Source organism: Amphiprion ocellaris, unplaced genomic scaffold (assembly GCF_022539595.1).
Source record: "Amphiprion ocellaris isolate individual 3 ecotype Okinawa unplaced genomic scaffold, ASM2253959v1 Aocel_unscaffolded142, whole genome shotgun sequence".
NCBI classification, from domain to species: Eukaryota; Metazoa; Chordata; class Actinopteri; family Pomacentridae; genus Amphiprion; species Amphiprion ocellaris.
This window is the reverse complement of record NW_026559303.1, coordinates 1-20,000: the sequence shown is the minus strand read 5'-3', so window position 1 is coordinate 20,000 and position 20,000 is coordinate 1. Positions and strand designations below refer to the sequence as shown.

Genomic DNA, 20,000 nt, shown 5'->3' with positions numbered 1-20,000 from the left:
TAAATCCACAGATTGAAATATATTTCAGGTAATAACTGAAGTTTGAGCAGAACTAAAAGCATTCTGGGAAATGTTGGAACTGCAGGAAGACTAAAAGCAGCAAACAGAAAAGACGACGACTGAAAATGAAACTTTAAAGTTGTGCTACAGAAAAAGCTAAATTTGCAGTTTCAGGTGGAATTCTGAGAGAATCTTTCATTAAAGTTTTATCAGAGCAGAGCTGCAGCTAAACAGCGACGACAATTAACGGCGTTATCACAGCGCTAATAAGCAGCCAACACATCCGGCTAATCTCCCTCTGATGCTGGATTCATTATAGATAGACGTGAACCGTAATGACATTTATGATTTAAATATGACCGAGACCACAGCCAGAATAAAAATGAGCTTTAATCACCTGAAGCTGGAAGAACAGAGTTAAAGAACTAAAGTTTCCATCTGTTTACTGGAAGATTCGTTAAAAACTCTCATCTCTGAGGTTTAACTGTTCAACGCGATAATCTGATGTTTCCACAAACTTCACAGATTTAATCTTTTAAATTAAACTAAACTTTGGTTGAAAACTAAAAATCATAATCTTTCACAAACTAATAAACTGTAATTCCTAATTTTTGTTCAGTTTTCACTCAGACATACGATTAATCAGTTACTCATTAACTAGCAATCAGCGATAATTGATTAATCAGTTACTCATTGACTAGTAATCAGTGATAATCGATTACTCAGTTACTCATTAACTAAAGTGATAATTGATTAATCAGTTACTTCATTAACTAGTAATAAGTGATAATTGATTAATCAGTTACTCATGAACTAGTAATAATCAACTATTCAAATAATTGATTAATCAGTTACTCATTAACTAGTAATCAGTGATAATTGATTAACCCCTTAAGCGCCAAAGTCGCAATATTGCGACAAGCAACATTGCTGAACATAACAAGCCATAGCTGCAAATATGGTGCCTCATGTAGTTACTACTTCACACCAGGAGATGGCGGACATCTGGAACTTCAATCTGAGCATCATTTGTGGGCGTGTTTTCATTCAAAGTTTTGGAGTTTATAGCGTTTGAAAACCGCCTCCTGGTCGAGGAGATGAGGGTTGCAGTCGGAGCGCAGGAGAGCACAAGACAGCGCGAGAAAACTCACCAATCCTGAGAGGTCTGTTCACCGTTGACAAAGTATTTTGTCAAGTAATGGCTGACTCAGATTCTGAAGAAGAATATTCATCCTCTGATGAAGATGTTCAGTCGTCCAGTGAGACAGAAAGTGACGCTGCGTCTGTGCATAACGGCAGCGAGTCCGTGCGCCCATGACAGTCCACAAGCAGCACATACTGGAGCCCATGCTTTGCTTCAACGTGTCCAGGGTGGCAGGAGGGGACGTGGTGGGTGTAGCAGGAGGGGACGTGGTGGGTGTCGCAGGGAGGGGGACGTGGTTGGTGTAGCAGGGAGGGGACGGGTGGGTGTCGCAGGAGGGTACGTGTGTGTGTCGCAGAGGGGACGTGTGGGGTGTAGCAGGAGGGGACGTGGTGGGTGTAGCAGGGAGGGGACGTGGGTGGTGTCAGCAGGAGGGGACGTGGTGGGTGTCGCAGGAGGGGACGTGGTGGGTGTAGCAGGAGGGGGACGTGGTGGGTGTAGGCAGGAGGGTACGTGGTGGGTGTCGCAGGAGGGACGTGGTGGGTGTAGCAGGAGGGGACGTGGTGGGTGTAGCAGGAGGGGAACGTGGGGGGTGTCGCAGGAGGGGACGTGGTGGGTTGTAGCAGGAGGGGGACGTGGTGGGTGTAGCAGGAGGGGACGTGGTGGGTGTAGCAGGAGGGGACGTGGTGGGTGTAGCAGGAGGGGACGTGGTGGGTGTCGCAGGAGGGGACGTGGTGGGTGTAGGCAGGAGGGGACTTGGTGGGTGTAGCAGGAGGGGACGTGGTGGGTGTCGCAAGGAGGGGACGTGGTGGGTGTAGCACAGGGGGACGTGGTGGGTGTCGCAGGCGGGGACGTGGTGGGTGTAGCTAGGAGGGGACGTGGTGGGTGTAGCAGGAGGGACGTGGTGGGTGTCGCAGGGAGGGGGCGTGGTGGGTGTCAGCAGGAGGGGACGTGGTGGGTGTAGCAGAGGGGACGTGGTGGGTGTCGCAGGAGGGGACGTGGTGGGTGTACGCAGGAGGGGACGTGGTGGTGTGTAGCAGGGATGGGGACGTGGTGGGTGTAGCAGGAGGGGACGTGGGGGTGTCGCAGGAGGGGACGTGGGTGGGTGTAGCAGGAGGGGACGTGGTGGGTGTCCGCAGGAGGAGGGACGTGGTGGTCTGTAGCAGGAGGGGACGTGGTGCGGTGTGCAGGGAGGGGACGTGGTGGGTGTAGCAGGGGGTTGTCAAAACACCGCTAATAGTGTAGGGTGGGGTAGTGGGGATGCAAGAACACCGTGGAAATAGCGGCAGATGCTGGAGAAAATGCACTGATAATAGCGGCAGAGGCCGCAGTGGTGTTCACGGCCCCGCCGTAAATGATGATCATGATGGCTGGGTTTGCTTGAGAGATGAGGAACAGTATCACAAGTGGATCAGACATTTTGATGAGCCTGCTGGGTATCGTGGAGAAAGGAATCTGACAAATTCTGAGCCAGGCAATGCCATCTTGATCAATAAACTAGGGCTGCAACTAACGATTATTTTAATAATCGATTAATCGGTCGATTATTTTTTCGATTAATCGATGAATCGGATTTAAAAAAAAACAAAAAAACAACACCTTTAATTGCCGCCTCTTTATTCGGAAAAAGACTTGGACTGACAGAGCAAGTAAGTGCACAAACAACAGGTTGCTGCTTGAATATTTTGATAAAATAATAATAATAAAAAATCTAAATGTAAACGATTGTCAAATAGCTTCAGTAAAACAATAAAAGTACACAAAAATACATACAAATGTATGCTATACACGTGCAAAATATGTAGGTTACTTTTTTTTTGGTAAAGTGCAAAAACAAGAGGTATTTTTGTTGTTTAAGAGACCCGAACTGTTGGAACAATAAATAAAGAAATGCAAATCAGTAAACCCAGTAATAGGATTTGTTTCAACATTAACATTTGTGGATTACTATAATTGTGGAGAACAAGTAAACATGACCACTATCACACATACTCACTGATGCACACACTCTGAGATGCACTCACTCACTCACTCACTCACTCACTCACTCACTCTCTTTCTTCAAGAACTTTGCATTGCAATGCAAAAATGTCAACATGCTCCTGGCTAAGGCTGGCTCTCTTTTTGGAGGTTATGTTTCCTGCTGCGGAGAACAGACGTTCAGATGGTGTTGAAGTACCAGGAATGCATAAGTAGGACTTGGCTAGCCTGGCCAACATAGGATATCTGTCTCTGTTAGCCTTCCACCACTGCAATGCATTTTCTTCTTTGGCAAGGTTCTTTTCTCCAAAGTATGTGAGGACTTCGTTTCTCACTTGGGTATGAACATCCTCCCCTTGACTTGCTCTGTCCTCGTCTTCACCATCAGAACCAAGAAGTGAATCCAGTAGGGTGGCAGGAGGTGTTGATTGAGCAGCTGGAGTATCGGTGGAGGTGCTACTGCAACTGCCATGCTGCTGCACATCCATCTCCCTTTTCTCTGCAAGTACCATTGTTTGCAATTTAGTTTGGACATGAAGGACTTCATCAGGTGAAAGAAACTTAAGTCTCCTAAACCTCGGGTCAAGGGCTGTTGCAAGAATCACAGTGTTAGGTGCTGTATCTGAGAAAAAAGTCTCCCCTTTCCATCGCTCCTGTAGCTGCTCTGTAGCAGTGAGTTGGAAAGCCCGGAGTGGGGCTGACTCGAAGGCAGCATTCTGGGTGGACTTCAATAGTCCCTTCACAAGTGGAGGTATGGAAGATACTGTTGTGTACTTCTGTCCACTCATGAACACAGTGGCACATTCAAAAGGCTTAAGAGCTGCTGAAAGCTCTTCTAGTAGGCTCCACTGTTCTGATTTCAAATCCAGGTACCTTTTGCCTCTCTGTGTGACAGAGCTGTCAGACAATGTTGCTGTTACAGGCCACCTCTGCTCAAGCAGTCGGCTTATCATATAGAATGTACTGTTCCATCTAGTGCTAATGTCTTGAACAAGGCTGTGCTCAGGTGTAGCCATTTGTTGTTGTTTCTCTTTCAGCTTAGTGCAGGCAAGCTCACTTTTCTTAAAATGTTCAACTAGACATCTTGCAGCCCCGATAGCTTTTTCAATGCTTGAATGCTTCAACGCAGCATTGATCACAAGTTGCAAGGTATGGCCACTGCAACGCACAGAGGACCACCCATGCTTCTCCACCAGGATGTTTGCCGCAGCCACAATATTGGCACCATTGTCATGCACTATGGCAATGATTTTACCAGGAGGAATTTCAAACCTAGCTACTACCTCCTCCAACCACTCTGCAATGTTAGATGCAGTATGTCTATCCTGCAGTGGCATGGTGGTGAGGCAGACTGACTGCATGTCCCAGTCCTCTGTGATGTAGTGGCAGGTGACCCCAAGGTACGCTTCATTGGCAACACTTGTCCATATATCAGCAGTGAGAGCAAGTTTGCTGCTGTTTGTGTTAATTGCGGTCTTCACTTCCTTGAAAGTCTCTTCATATATTTTCCCCATGAGCTTTGTAAAATGTGTCCTTGAGGGAAGAGTGTAACCTGGATGAAAGGTGCGGATCATTGCCGTGAAGCCTTCGTCCTCAACCATTGACAGTGGTCTCATGTCTGTGATGATCATGTTGAGGATGCTCTGGGTCAAGACAGTTGCTTGCTGTGGTGTACGTCTTTTTCATCACGAAGGCTGTCATTTTTTGCTGTTTTCTAATGAAATGAGAAAGATAGTATAGTATGAGTATGTATTATTGCACAATTTACAACAACTCAATAATTATCTTGTTTTATTTGCAGTATCAGGCATGTAAGTAGCCCAAAGAGCAAAACACACATGCACATATATAAAAAGTACAAGCACCAAAAAAAAACTTGAGTTCATCCCGCCTCACTCCAACACAGACCAGTATCATCACTCAGACTTTGCCAGAAAATTAAAACTTGATGCTTAATTATTACCATTGTGTGCAAGTTAAGTTTATAAAGCATATTTAAACCCTGCTTAGGCTGACTGAAGTGAAATAAAAAGTATATCTCGCGCGCACACACACACACGTGCCCCATCACTGTCATTAATCAGCTAACAGACGCTAGCATCAGGAGAACTACCAGAGAGACTCACGATACGTTTCCTCACTTTAAAACGGAACTAACGTAGGATACTGTAGTGACTTACCCTGTGGTTGAGCTCCCTTCATCCTCATCGGTGACTCCGTGTTTTCTTTTCAGGTGCTCTAGCATCACAGTGGTGCTCCCGTGCCATCTCATGTCGCTTTTACAAAGCTTGCATTGTACGCATTTTTTTGTCTTGTCAAGAGAGAAATGCTCCCACACTTTAGAATACTTTGGTCGAACTGTTTTGTCCGTGTCGGTCATGTTTTACTTCCCCTCTGAAAATACCGTCTCCGCTCTGCGTCCACCTCGCTCCGTTGAACTCGCTCTGCAAGTGAATTTTTTTTTAAAAACTTTATTTCAGTCAGCCAGCATTGACAAAGCTCTACACGGCTCCGCGACATGGCGTGTAACGCATGAATCGCGCAACACAACGAATCGATAATGAAATTCGTTGCCAACGCTTTTAATAATCGATTATTATCGAATTTTATCGATTCGTTGTTGCAGCCCTACAATAAACATCTGTAAAAGTTATGTAATCCATATGTCCGCCGCCTGCTGATGTCATAATATGCAAATTAGATGAGTGAATTTACTGCCATCACAAACTTTGGATCATACTGATGATTTTACTCATTTACAGTTTGGCTTTATCTCTAATCATTTTCAAGTTAAAACCTTTTGAAAAAGTGATATCAAAACTGAATATTTTATTGAAAAAACTGTGGCGCCTAAAGGGTTAATCAGTTACTCATGAACTAGTAATAATCAACTATTCAAATAATCAATTAATCAGTTACTCACCAACTAGTAATCAGCGAGAATTGATTAATCAGTTACTCATTAAGTAATCGGTGATAATTGATTAATCAGTTACTCAAATAGTAATCAGTGATAATTGATTAATCAGTTACTCATTAAGTAATTGGTGATAATTGATTAGTCAGTTACTCATTAAATAGTAATCTGTGATAATTGACTAATCAGTTATTCATTCAAGTCAAATCTGAGTCTATTCACACTCCAAAGTTCCAACTTGGTCAGTGGTTTTCAGAACTCGAGACTCAGGATGTTTACAAACGCCGACCCTCAGAATAATCTGTTTTATCTTCATTTCATCTCTCATCAGGTATTTCTTTGCTCCAGACAGGAAGTCTGCTGACACACAAAGTCATGTATCGTCTGCATAACTGTGATGATTAACGTTAAATTCCTGTATTATTGGACCCAAAGGGAGCATATAGACGTAGAACAGAAGAGGTCCCAGAACGGACCCCTGGGGGACGTCACAGGTCACGGATTCATAAATAACTCTAAACAGGACCTGATGAATCTGTTGGTTTAATTCTCTCTAAAGATCCTCATCTCTGTTTCTATCTGCTGCTCCAACATCTTCCTCTCAGCTCCTCCTCATTACACCTCCATTTCTTCATCCTCCTCCTCTCTGTAATGCGGGATACAGACACTGGGATCTCATGCGCTCCACTTAAATCCACTGATTTGTGGCAGTTTGAAGCATGGGCGTGCACGAGAGAGTGTGCACGTGTTAAAGGTGTGTTTCAGGCTCAGAATCCAACAAAAAAGAGTCAAATATTAATAAATAAAAGTTTCAATGTTCCAGATAAAGCTGCAGATTTCAGAGGATGAAGGAGAAACAGAAGATGAATAATTATATTGTTTATATTAATAAATAGAGAAATATGGAGAATAAAAGAGAAAATGAAGCTTCTGGAAGAAAACTAAACCTACAACCATGATAGCAGAGTAAAACATGACTCATTATCTGGAAATAAAGTCCAACATCTCTCCTTTCAGCCACATGGAGAATCCTGTGAAGAAGCTGAGGCTGAAACTGGGTTTTTATTTTCAAAACTGCACAGAAAAGTTCTGATCTTCACTCTCTGTTCACAGGATCATTAGTTTCTTTCTGTTCGGACTGAACTGTCATTGTGTGTCTCGTTTCTGTCATTTTGTTTCTTGTTTTTGTTGTCTTGTTTTTGTCATTTTGTGTCTTGTTTTTGTTGTTTTGTGCATCATTTTCGATGATGGGCAGTGCATGTTAGAGCAGAGAGCATTGTGGGAGTTTAGCGGCAACGGGCACCATGACAAAGACTAATGAGGACATTAATGACCTGAAATGTTCCACCTTTAAAGTGCAGGAGCTTCTGGAGAAACCAGCCGAAGCTCCTCTGACTAGAAGGTGGTGTAGGAAGAACGTTCTCACATCAACTCTGGTTGGAGTAACAAATATTGTCATTAAAATGTTGAAACATGTCCTAAAAGCTGAAAAAATGCAACTTTTTAGCAACTGTCACTGTCTCCTGCAATTTCATCGCAACTTACATCGCAATTTTTTTTTTTTAGAAAAGATGCCTCGAATTCAGACATTTTAGGTTGAAACAATCTGGAAAAAAGCCACAAAATCCTGGATTTTCAGTTTTCCAACAGTCCTTGAACGCATCATTTGTGACGTCTGTAACAGGTACATGTACTGGTGTTTCATAATTTGCTTGTAAATGTAATTTTTTTATGTTTTTTATTGGTATTTTATTGATGTTCTAACTGCAATTTTATAACTGGTCTGTATTTGCTGCTGCCTGTCTCGGTCAGGACTCTAGAAAAAAGAAGTTGTGAATCTAAACGGGATTTCTCCTGGTTAAATAAAAATACACACAAAAAAAGTCAGACATTTAAACTTTAACATGTAGAAGAAGAACTAAAAGGTCATTTATGTCAACATTACATCATTCAGCAGCTCAAACGATGACATGTCTCATAAATATGATGTCAGAAACAGTTTTATGAATTATTACGCTGCTTTTATTCTGGAGGTTCAGGAAAAGTCCAAAAACCTGAAAGAAAATTCAACTCCTCCATTCACCTCCTCTCACTGACTAATCTCCTCCTCCTCCTCTCTCTGACTAATCTCCTCCTCCTCCTCTCTCTGTCTGATCTCCTCCTCCTCCTCCTCCTCTCTCTGACTAATCTCCTCCTCCTCCTCTCTCTGACTAATCTCCTCCTCCTCCTCTCTCTGACTAATCTCCTCCTCCTCCTCTCTCTGTCTGATCTCCTCCTCCTCTCTCTGACTAATCTCCTCCTCCTCCTCTCTCTGTCTGATCTCCTCCTCCTCCTCTCTCTGACTAATCTCCTCCTCCTCCTCTCTCTGACTAATCTCCTCCTCCTCCTCTCTCTGACTAATCTCCTCCTCCTCCTCTCTCTGTCTGATCTCCTCCTCCTCTCTCTGACTAATCTCCTCCTCCTCCTCTCTCTGACTAATCTCCTCCTCCTCCTCTCTCTGACTAATCTCCTCCTCCTCCTCTCTCTGTCTGATCTCCTCCTCCTCTCTCTGACTAATCTCCTCCTCCTCCTCTCTCTAATCTCCTCCTCCTCCTCTTCTCTCTATCGCCTCCTCCTCTCTCTGTCTGATCTCCTCCTCCTCTTCCTCTCTCTGACTAATCTCCTCCTCCTCCTCTCTCTAATCTCCTCCTCCTCCTCTTCTCTCTATCGCCTCCTCCTCTCTCTGTCTGATCTCCTCCTCCTCTTCCTCTCTCTGACTAATCTCCTCCTCCTCCTCTCTATAATCTCCTCCTCCTCCTCTTCTCTCTATCGCCTCCTCCTCTCTCTGTCTGATCTCCTCCTCCTCCTCCTCTCTCTGACTAATCTCCTCCTCCTCCTCCTCCTCTCTCTGACTAATCTCCTCCTCCTCCTCCTCCTCTCTGACTAATCTCCTCCTCCTCCTCCTCCTCTCTCTGACTAATCTCCTCCTCCTCCTCCTCTCTCTGTCTGATCTCCTCCTCCTCCTCCTCTTTCTCTCTGACTAATCTCCTCCTCTTCCTCTTCTCTCTATCTCCTCCTCCTCTCTCTGTCTGATCTCCTCCTCCTCCTCTCTCTGACTAATCTCCTCCTCCTCCTCCTCTTCTCTCTATCTCCTCCTCCTCCTCCTCTCTCTGATCTCCTCCTCCTCCTCCTCCTCCTCCTCTCTCTGTCTGATCTCCTCTTCCTCCTCCTCCTCTCTCTGTCTGATCTCTTCCTCCTCCTCCTCCTCCTCTCTCTGTCTGATCTCCTCCTCCTCCTCCTCCGCCTCCTCCTCTCTCTGTCTGATCTCCTCTTCCTCCTCCTCCTCTCTCTGTCTGATCTCCTCCTCCTCCTCCTCTCTCTGTCTGATCTCCTCCTCCTCCTCCTCCTCTCTCTGACTAATCTCCTCCTCCAGGTGTTCTCCAGGATAAAGGATGATGAAGCCATCAACTCTCTGCTCTTGACATTTTACTAAAAACCCTCCAAGCCGAGACGCTCCTCTCTCTCTCTCTCTCTCTCTCTCTGTCTCTCTCTCTGTCTCTCTCTCTCTCTCTCCTCCTATCTACCTGCAGAGCTCGCTCACCCGTCGCTCGCCCGACCAGCTCGTTAAGATCTAGTAATTAGGGCTCATTTGTAAAGCCGGTGTAAATAAAGGGCCCATAATGGTTGGATATCACTCACAGAAACGTGTGTGTGTGTGTGTGTTATAATGTGTGTGTGTGTGTGTGTGTGTGTGTTCTAATGTGCGTGTGTTCTAATGCGTGTGTGTGTGTGTGTGTGTGTGTGTGTGTGTGTGTGTGTTCCAATGTGTGTGTGTGTTCTAACGTGTGTGTGTGTGTTCTAACCTGTGTGTGTGTGTGTGTGTGTGTGTGTGTGTGTTCTAACATGTGTGTGTGTGTATATGTGTGTTCTAATGTGTGTTTGTGTGTGTGTTCCAATGTGTGTGTCTGTTAGTAAATTATCTGCTGTCGTTAGCAGGAGACAACAGAGTGTTTGGAGAGTAAAGGTCTGAGTTTAATGTGAAGACGGAGTTCACTGCAGAACTGCAGGAAGAAAGAAAACTCTGAGAAAATGACTCTGAAAGAACCTGAAACTGTTTTAACCTGGATCAGACGCAGAAATTCAAACTGAGCTTTAAATAAATGAGTTTTAAATTCTGATAAAGACTCTGAACCACAACCCCTGGTTTAAAAAGCTCATTATCTCTAAAATAAATCATCACAACGACACAATTTATCAGACACAAACTGGAATAAATGGTCATATTTTCAGTTTTCCAACAGTCCTTGAATGCATCATTTGCAACATGAAGTCTCATCAGGTTAAAGAACCAAATCTGAGCTTAATAGTTCTGCTAAATGGCTTCATTCTAAACGTCTTGTGTAAAAATCCTCCAACAATAAATCCTTTACTTTGAAAACCTTGTTCCGTCCTGGTTCCTGCTCCAAACGTCCTCATCACAGCAGAGAATACGGATCAATCCACCGCAGAAAATAGTCCCAACAGACACTCAAAGCTCTGATCTCCACCTCTCTGAGAAACTTTAGCTTTTAGTTTTTGCTCAAACTGTTTTAAACTGACTGCACCCCAAAATTATAGGTGGGTATGAACGGTTTCCACCAAAATGACATTTATCAACCAGAAACTGTAAAAACTGAATAAAATCATTGGATTTCAGTTTTCTATTAGTTGATGAATGTATAATGTGCAGCATAAGCAGAAAAAAACAACCAATCTGGGCTTTAAATTGTGATTTTTCACTGTTAACACGTCTCAGTTATATTTTCTCTTCAAAACTAAATCAAATTCTGTAAAATAAATAAATACAATTTTAAAAGTGGAGTGAAAATGTTTGCAAGGGCTTTAAAAATGGAAATAGTTTCATATCTGTAGTATGTCGAGATAAAACAACCGCAAAGAGCCAAAATGTCACAAAAAATAGACAACAGACACAAACAGGACATAAAATGAGAAAAATGAGACACAAAATTAAGAAAACAAGACAAATCAACACAAACAAGACAAAAAAAACGGCAAAAAAGACACAAAACTACCAGAAATAAGACAAAACAACAGAAACAATTCAGAAAACAGCTAAAGCTAAGACAGAAAACAACCAAAAATGAGACAAAACAAGACAGAAAACAAAAAAAAGACACAAAACAAGCAAAAATTACACAAAACAATGCAAACAAGACAGAAAACTTAAAACTAAGACAGAGAACGTCCAGAAATGTTGTAAAGCAAGACAAAAAAAAGAGCAAAAAACAAGTCAAAATAATATAAATGAGACAGAAAACAACACAAACAGGACATAAAATGAGAAAAAATGAGGCACAAAACTATGAAGACAAGACAAATAAACACAAACAAGACAAAAAACAGCAAAAAGAGACACAAAACTACCAGAAATGAGACAAAACAACACAAACAAGCCACACAGAGACACACTTTCGACCCAAAAACAACAGAAATGTTGTAAAACTGTAAATAAATGTCCAACAGGTCACCATGAATCTTCTCCACAGTCAGTCATCTCATACTTCCAAATAAATAAAGTTCATGCAGATATTAGTTAATTATTTAGCTGAATGCGTCTCTGCGGTGGATCTGCATCTTGTTTTGGTGGTTTTGTGTTAACTTTCAGCTTTCGTGACCTCTGGAAGTCCGACTGAACGTGTTGAAGGTCGAGGCTGAACTTGAGGAACTCTAAACTCTGCAGCAGCAGTTTCTACCTTCACACGCATTAAATGATGCGACTCTGAGGGTCTGTGTTGCTCCCAGACTCACCTCCTGATCGATATGTTTTCCTATCGATCAGCGCCCCGTGTCAATCAATCCGACCCGTCAATACAAATGATCGCTGCTCCACAGGTTTATTAGCATTTAATGATTGGAATTATGATTCAGGAGGCGACACAGAGCTCTGGGTGCTCCCAGATCACAAGGAAAGCACTGGAAAAAAACTAAACACTTCATCCTCTTCATCAGAATAAAACATCTCAACAACTGCTTTATTCGTAATTAACCCTCCTGTTGTCTTCATTTACAGGCACCAAAAAATTTTGTTTCCTTGCCTGAAAAAAATCCAAAAAAATCAGCAAAAAAATTCCCCAAATTTCTGAAAATTTCAATTCAATTCAATTTTATTTATATAGCGCCAATTACAGTCAAATTGTCTCGAGACGCTTTCCAGAACCCATATGCCTGAACCCCAGAGCAAGCCAAAAGGCGACAGTGGCAAGGAAAACACCCTTTTAACAGGGAAAAAAACCTCGAGCAGAACCCGGCTCTAATGTGGGGGAACCCATCTGCCTGGTGGCCGGGCGGGTTGAGAGGGACAGAAGAGGTAGAGAGGTAGAGATAGAGGGATAGAGATAGAGATAGAGGGATACAGATAGAGGGATAGAGATAGAGAGGTGGGGGGTGGGACACAAGGACCATAAAACACAGCCACACATCTGAAGCATCCAGCATCCAGCTCTGGGACCAGGGACACTCGGAGAAAGGACACAGAAAGAAACAGAGTGAATGTAATGCAATAATGGTATATATAGTAAATACATAGGTAGTTAGAGAAGGGCTCAGTGCATCCAGAGAGGTTCCCCAGCAGCCTAGGCCTATAGCAGCATAACTAGGGGCAAACTAAAGGGACGTCAAGAGGGGAAGTCAGTTGTGCAAATGAAAACACCAGCTCACCCCGTCAGGGTCACCCAGTCAGCCCTAACTATAAGCTTTGTCGAAAAGGAAGGTTTTAAGCCTGGTCTTAAAAATAGAGAGGGTGTCCGCCTCCCGAACCCAAACTGGGAGCTGGTTCCACAGGAGAGGAGCTGATAACTGAAGGCTCTGCCTCCCATTCTACTTTTAGAGATTCTAGGAACAACAAATAAGCCTGCAGTCTGAGAGCGAAGAGTTCTGCTAGGGTAATATGGTACTATCAGGTCTTTAAGATATGATGGAGATTGGTTGTTAAGAGCTTTATATGTCAGAAGAAGGATTTTGAATTCTATTCTAGATTTAACAGGGAGCCAATGAAGAGAAACCAATATAGGAGAAATATGATCTCTCTTGCTAACTCCCGTCAGTACTCTGGCTGCAGCATTTTGGATCAGCTGTAGATATTTCAGAGAGCTACTGGGACAACCTGATAATAAGGAATTACAGTAGTCAAGCCTAGAAGTAACAAATGCATGGACTAGTTTTTCTGCATCACTCTGAGACAGGATGTTCCTGATTTTCACAATATTTCTCAGGTGGAAAAAGGAAGTCCTACAGATTTTTTTTATGTGCGAGTTAAAGGACACGTCCTGGTCAAAGATAACACCGAGGTTCCTCACAGTAGTACTGGAGGCCAATGTAATGCCATCCAGAGTAACTATATGCTTTGAAAGCAATTCTCTAAGATGTTTGGGGCCAAATACAATGACTTCAGTCTTGTCTGAATTTAGTAGTAAGAAATTATAGGTCATCCAGGTCTTTATGTCCTTAAGACAATCTTGCAGTCTAGCTAGCTGATTAGTTTCATTTGGCTTCATAGATAAATACAATTGAGTGTCGTCAGCATAACAATGGAAATTAATACAGTGCTTCCTAATAATGTTGCCTAAGGGAAGCATGTATAATGTGAACAGTATTGGTCCTAAGACAGAACCCTGAGGAACTCCATGATTAACCCTAGTATGCTCAGAAGAGTCATTGTTGACATGCACAAACTGGAACCTGTCTGATAAGTAGGATTTAAACCAGTCCAGTGCTGTCCCTTTAATGCCAATAGAATGTTCTAGTCGCTGTAATAAAAGTTTGTGGTCGATTGTATCGAATGCTGCACTAAGGTCCAATAAAATAAGTATAGAGACCAGTCCATTATCTGATGCTATGAGAAGGTCATTAGTAACTTTCACCAGAGCTGTTTCTGTGCTATGATGCACTCTGAAGCCTGACTGAAACTCTTCAAACAAGCTATTCCTTTGCAAATCTTCACATAATAGATTTGCAACTGTTCTTTCCAGAATTTTAGAGAGAAATGGGAGGTTGGAAATTGGTCTATAGTTGGCTAAAACATCTGGATCTAGAGTGGGCTTTTTAAGTAAAGGTTTGATTACAGCAACCTTAAAAGCCTGTGGTACATAGCCTGTTACTAGAGAGAGATTAATCAGATCTAACATTGAGGAATTAATTAAAGGTAAAGCCTCCTTGAACAGTCTAGTTGGGATAGGATCTAAAAGACATGTTGATGATTTGGATGTAGAAACTATTGAAATGAGTTCAGAGAGATGTATGGGGGTGAAAAATTCTAAATATCCATCTGGTCTTACAGCCAATTCTAAAGTATCTGTACTCGATGATACATCTGTGACATTTGCAGGAAGGGCCAGATTAATTTTTTCTCTAATCGTAATAATTTTATTTGTAAAGAAGCTCATGAAGTTGTTACTGCTCAAAGCTAAAGGAATACAAGTTTCAACAGAGCTTTGACTCTTTGTCAGCCTGGCTACAGTGCTGAAGAGAAACCTGGGGTTGTTCTTGTTTTCCTCTATTAAAGATGAATAATATGTTGTCCTGGCATCACCAAGAGCTTTTTCATAAATTACTAGACTTTTTTTCCAAGCTACATAAACTTCCTCTAAATTAGTGGAGTACCACTTCCTTTCCAGCTTTCGGGACGCCTGCTTTAAAGTCCGCAGCTGGGAATTATACCAAGGAGCAGGTCCTCTCTGAGATAGAACTTTCTTTTTTACAGGTGCAACACTATCAAGTGTTGTACGCAGTGAGGCTGCAGCATTATTAACAATATAATCCACTTCTGTGGGGGTAAAATTATAATATTTCCCTTCCATTATATCAGTAAGTGGTGCTGGACTAAATAGAGAGGGTATTATTTCCTTAAATTTAGTCACCGAATTGTGAGACAGACATCTACTGTAATGATATTTATTCTTAACTCCTATACAATCTATTGTTGTAAATTGAAATGTTATCATAAAATGGTCAGAAAGAAGAGGGTTCTGGGGAAGTACTGTTAACTGTTTGATTTCTATGCCATAAGTCAGAACGAGGTCAAGGGTGTGATTAAAGCTATGAGTTGGTTTATTTGCATGTTGAGAAAACCCAATTGAGTCTAATATTGAATTAAAAGCAGTCGTAAAGCTGTCACTGTCCACGTCAACATGAATGTTGAAGTCACCCACAATAATGACTTTATCTGAGCTGAGCACTAAATCAGATAAAAAGTCTGAGAACTGAGATAAAAACTCAGAGGAAGGAGCAGGAGGACGATATACAACAACAAATAAAACTGGTTTCTGAGCTTTCAAATCTGGATTAGAGAGACTGAGAGTAAGATTTTCAAATGAACTGTAACTAGGTTTAGGTCTCTGGTTCATTTTTAAGCTAGAGAGGTAAATTGCTGCCACTCCTCCTCCTCGGCCCGTGATTCGAGGAACATGACAGTTAGTATGACTAGTAGGAGTTGATTCATTTAGACTAACATATTCTTCCTGCTGCAACCAGGTTTCAGTCAAACAGAACAAATCAATCTGGTGATCAGTTATCAAATCATTTACTAACAGAGATTTAGACGAGAGAGATCTAATATTTAACAGACCACATTTAATTGTCCTGTTTCTTCGCTCAGTTGAAATAGTGGTATTAATTTTAATTAGATTTTTATGGTTACTATGTCTTTTGTTTAGTTTTGATTTGCTTAATTTATTGAATTTTGGTGGTCGGGGGACAGACACAGTCTCAATAAAGCTAAGTGATTTACTGGAGGGTGACAGCTGAGAGGAAACTGCAGAGAGGTGTGGAAGACTACAACTCTGCATCCTGGTCTGAACTCTGGGTTGTCATGCTTTAGGAGTTCTAATAAAATCAGCCATATTTCTAGAAATGAGAGCTGCACCAGCCAAAGTGGGATGGATGCCGTCTCTCCTAATCAGACCAGGTTTTCCCCAGAAAGAGCTCCAATTGTCTATAAAGCCAACATCGTTTGCAGTACACCACGTAGACGACCAGCGGCGAAACGATGCCATACGGCTAAACATATCATCGCTTGTCAGATCAGGCAGGGGTCCAGAGAAAACTACGGAGTCCGACATGGTTTTGGCAAAGTTACACACCGATGCCACACTAACTTTGGTGACCTCCGATTGGCGTAACCGGGTGTCATTACTGCCGACATGAATAACAATCCTACTGTATTTACGATTATCTTTAGCCAGCAGTTTCAAATTTGCTTCTATGTCGCCCGCTCTGGCTCCTGGGAGGCATTTTACTACGGTCGCTGGTGTCGCTAGCTTCACGTTTCTGACTACGGAGCTGCCAATGATCAGAGTTGGTTTCTCAGCGGGTGTGTCATTGAGTGGGGAAAAACGATTAGAAATGTGAAGCGGTTTGTGGTGTGCCGGGACAGCGGGCTTGAGCTTAGGACTACGTTTCCTACGAACTGTCACCCAGCTACCCTGACTTCCCGGCTGCTCGGGAGCTGCTAGGGGACGGCTAGCAGAAGCTACACTAGCAGAAGCTACACTAGCAGCTATATTATTGCAGTCCGCACCGGCTAAGGGAGCCTGGCTAACAGCTAGCGGGGTGTTTTCCATGGTGCGGAGCCGCGCTTCCAATTCAGAGAGCCTCGCCTCCAAAGCTACAAACAGACTGCATTTATTACAGGTATCGTTATCACTAAAGGAGGCAGAGGAGTAACTAAACATGTGACACACTGAGCAGGAAAGAGGAGAGGAAGAGGGAGAAGCCATGCTAACTGCTAAGTGCTAGGCTAGCGGACAGAGATAACAGATTAACTTAGAATTAAGTACTGAGAGGGTGCGTGAAGAAAACGAGTGTATGTTACGATTCAAATATTACCGCTACACACAGATTTAATGAATATCAAATTAGATGGCGTGGATAAGCTACAACAGTCACAGAACACAACACAGCGCTACAACAGGAAGTGACGCAATACGCTCACCGTAACGTCAGACGTCAGCAGCGTTTTACAGCGTTTAATCCTAAATTTACTAGCGGTGGACCCGAATATCCAAATATTCGGTCCCGACGGTGGTATCCAGATATTAATTTTGAGATCCGAATATTGCCCCCCCCCCCCGGACGTTACTATAGGAACCGATCCTATTATTTTTTTTCCACCAAAAAATGTTCAAAGATTTTCCAAAAATGTTGAAAATGTGGAAAACGGGTTAGTTTGACCCGCAGGATGGCACGAGGGTTAAATTTTAAAAAATACGATAAATACAGATTGTTGTATTAGAATCTACATAATTTTCAGGCTCTTTCCACCCGTCCTGTCTGTGAGTCTTCATCCATCTGGATCCAGATAATTTTCTGTCTCTGGTTATTTTTTCTTCTCCTCCATTGAAATGTATGAAGCTGCAGCGTGAGGTCAGAGGTTAGGCCCCGCCCCCACGGCGAGGCTTTAGAGTCAGTTTGGTTTGATTGGTTCGGCGGGAGGTGAGCGGGATGCGACCCTCTGAAGGACGCCTCCAGCTGCTTCTCATGCATTAGAGGCTGCAGAGCTGCGACCTGCTGCATTAAACGCTGCAACGGTGACGCCTGGAGACACGGATGTGGAGGAGGTGGAGCAGAGGATCGACCTCCTCCACCTTCAGACCCACCTTCAGTAGAATTAAAATGTAAAACTGACAGAATCTAACGGCTGACGGAGCTCAGCAGGTTCAGGTTATTTAGGCACAAAGAGGAGGATTCACGGCCTGATCTGTATTTATTATGAAAAATATATATTCTGGAATTATTACTGGATCATCCACAAACAACACGACTTCAAACAAATATTCAGCAAGAAGTTTCAGATTCTGTAAACAAATTTGACTCCAAGCAGCTTCTGGACATTTTTCCTCACTGTGGCTCATTTTCATTCAACAAGCAGTTAAACAATAAAAATAAAACTCTAAATGTTCTCAGACAGGTGGAGAACATAGTTGAAAAGAACCACAGGATTTACTGGAGGCGCAAAGCAACTGGAAGTAAAGAGACGTACACCAATAAACAGACGCAAAATGATTCAAAAGACTCACAAAATGACAACAGAGATGCAAATCGACTACAAAACTGCCATGACATGGCACAAAATTAACACAAAATCGCTCAAACAAGACGCAAAAATGGCACAAAACCACCACATGGCACAAAATAACAAAACCACCAAAAAAAAGCAGAAAATAACACAAAACTTCCTCAAAAAAACACAAAATAGCACAAAATCACCACAAAGAAATACAAAATAACACAAAACCACCCAAAAAAGCAGAAAATAACACAAAACCACCTCAAAAAAACACAAAATAACACAAAACCACCCAAAAAAGCAGAAAATAACACAAAACCACCTCAAAAAAACACAAAATAACACAAAACCACCAAAAAATAGGCACAAAATAACACAAAACCACCAAAAATAGGCACAAATTAACACAAAACCACTGCAAAAAAACCACCAAATAACACAAAACCACCAAAAACGGGCACAAATTAACACAAAACCCACTTCAACAAGATACAAAACAACACCAAGCCACCAAAATAAAACAGAAAATAGCACAAAATCACCAAAATAAACCACCAAAATAAAATGCAAATTAACAAAAAAACACCAAAACAAAGCACAAAATGACACAAAACCACCAAAATAAAGCACAAATTGACACAAAACCACCAAAATAAAGTGCAGAATAACACAAAACCACCAAAATAAAGCGCAGATTGACACAAAACCACCAAAATAAAGCGTGAATTGACACAAAACCACCAAAATAAAGCGCAAATTGACATAAACCCACCAAAATAAAGCGCAAATTGACACAAATCACCAAAATAAAACAGAATAACACAAAACCACCAAAATGAAGCAGAATAACACTAAACCACCAAAATAAAATGCAGAATAAGACAAAACCACCAAAATAAAGTGCAGAATAACACAAAGCCACCAAAATAAAGTGCAGAATAACAGAAAGCCACCAAAATAAAGCGCAGAAATACCACTAAACCAGCACAGAGACAGCTCTGTTGGATGTTTTCTGTTGTTTTTGTTGTCTAAATAACTGAACTGACATCTGATCGTTGTTTATTTGTTTATTTATTTAAGGTCAGATCAAACATGGCCGCTCCTCCACTTCCTGCGTCTCTGTCTTTCCTCCATCCGGGGTCAGATTTACTGCCGGCCGTTACCGTGACGCCGTAAAGAGATCAGCGTCGCCGTTGGAGACCAGAATTGATGCTTGTTTTATTGGAGTGGAGCTGAACTGTGTGTACAGAGGAGAGCCAGGCGTGACGGAGGGAGGTGTGTGCGTGTGTGTGTGTGTGTGTGTGTGTGTGTGTGTGTGTGTGTGTGTGTGTGTGTGTGTGTCTGTCTGCTGCGACTTTATTCAGCCAATCACGGCTCACGTGTGCTTAATGACACGTCTGACACGCTCGTCCTTCTATACCTGTGAGGACTGTAATGGATCATCAGGCTGGTTCTTTGGTTTTTATCACATTTATACTAGCAGACACAGAAGATTTATAGCATATATGCAGTATATATGTCCTTCTGGATCACAGCTGTGGGTTAAAAACTTCCATTATATTGAAAGAAAAGAGGCTTTTCTTCCCTTACAAAAAACATAACTGAATAGTTACTAAAAGCATTTTACTGTTGAGACCTTAAATAAACTCCACCAACAACGAAAGATGAATTTCACATCTAATGTCTCCCCTAATGATGCTGATTCCACTGGATTAGTTTGATTTTACCACAGAATTCAGGTGTTTTTGGAATTGTCTTCAAGTATGCAAAGCAGGGTGAAAGATTATTAAAATAAAAAAACATATTAGTACACATTAGAAATCTAGAGAATAACAGCAGAATGTCCTCTGGGTTTTCATTTTGACATATTTAATAGATTTTTTCATATAATTTACATTTGCTGTGAGGAAATATTGTGGATA

The 20,000-nt window shown here is 42.2% G+C and overlaps 1 protein-coding gene across 1 annotated transcript in view; it reads right to left on the bottom strand.

Annotated features, from left to right (window-relative positions):
- Positions 1–4,752, bottom strand: part of LOC111589136 (uncharacterized) — a gene marked incomplete at its 3' end in the record, with an annotated part of 10,920 nt that extends 6,168 nt beyond the window's left edge. Inside the window, 1 exon segment of the mRNA XM_055008751.1 lies at positions 4,405–4,752. Coding sequence (XP_054864726.1) covers positions 4,405–4,752 — 348 coding nt within the window.
- Between the last annotated feature and the right edge of the window lie 15,248 nt (positions 4,753–20,000).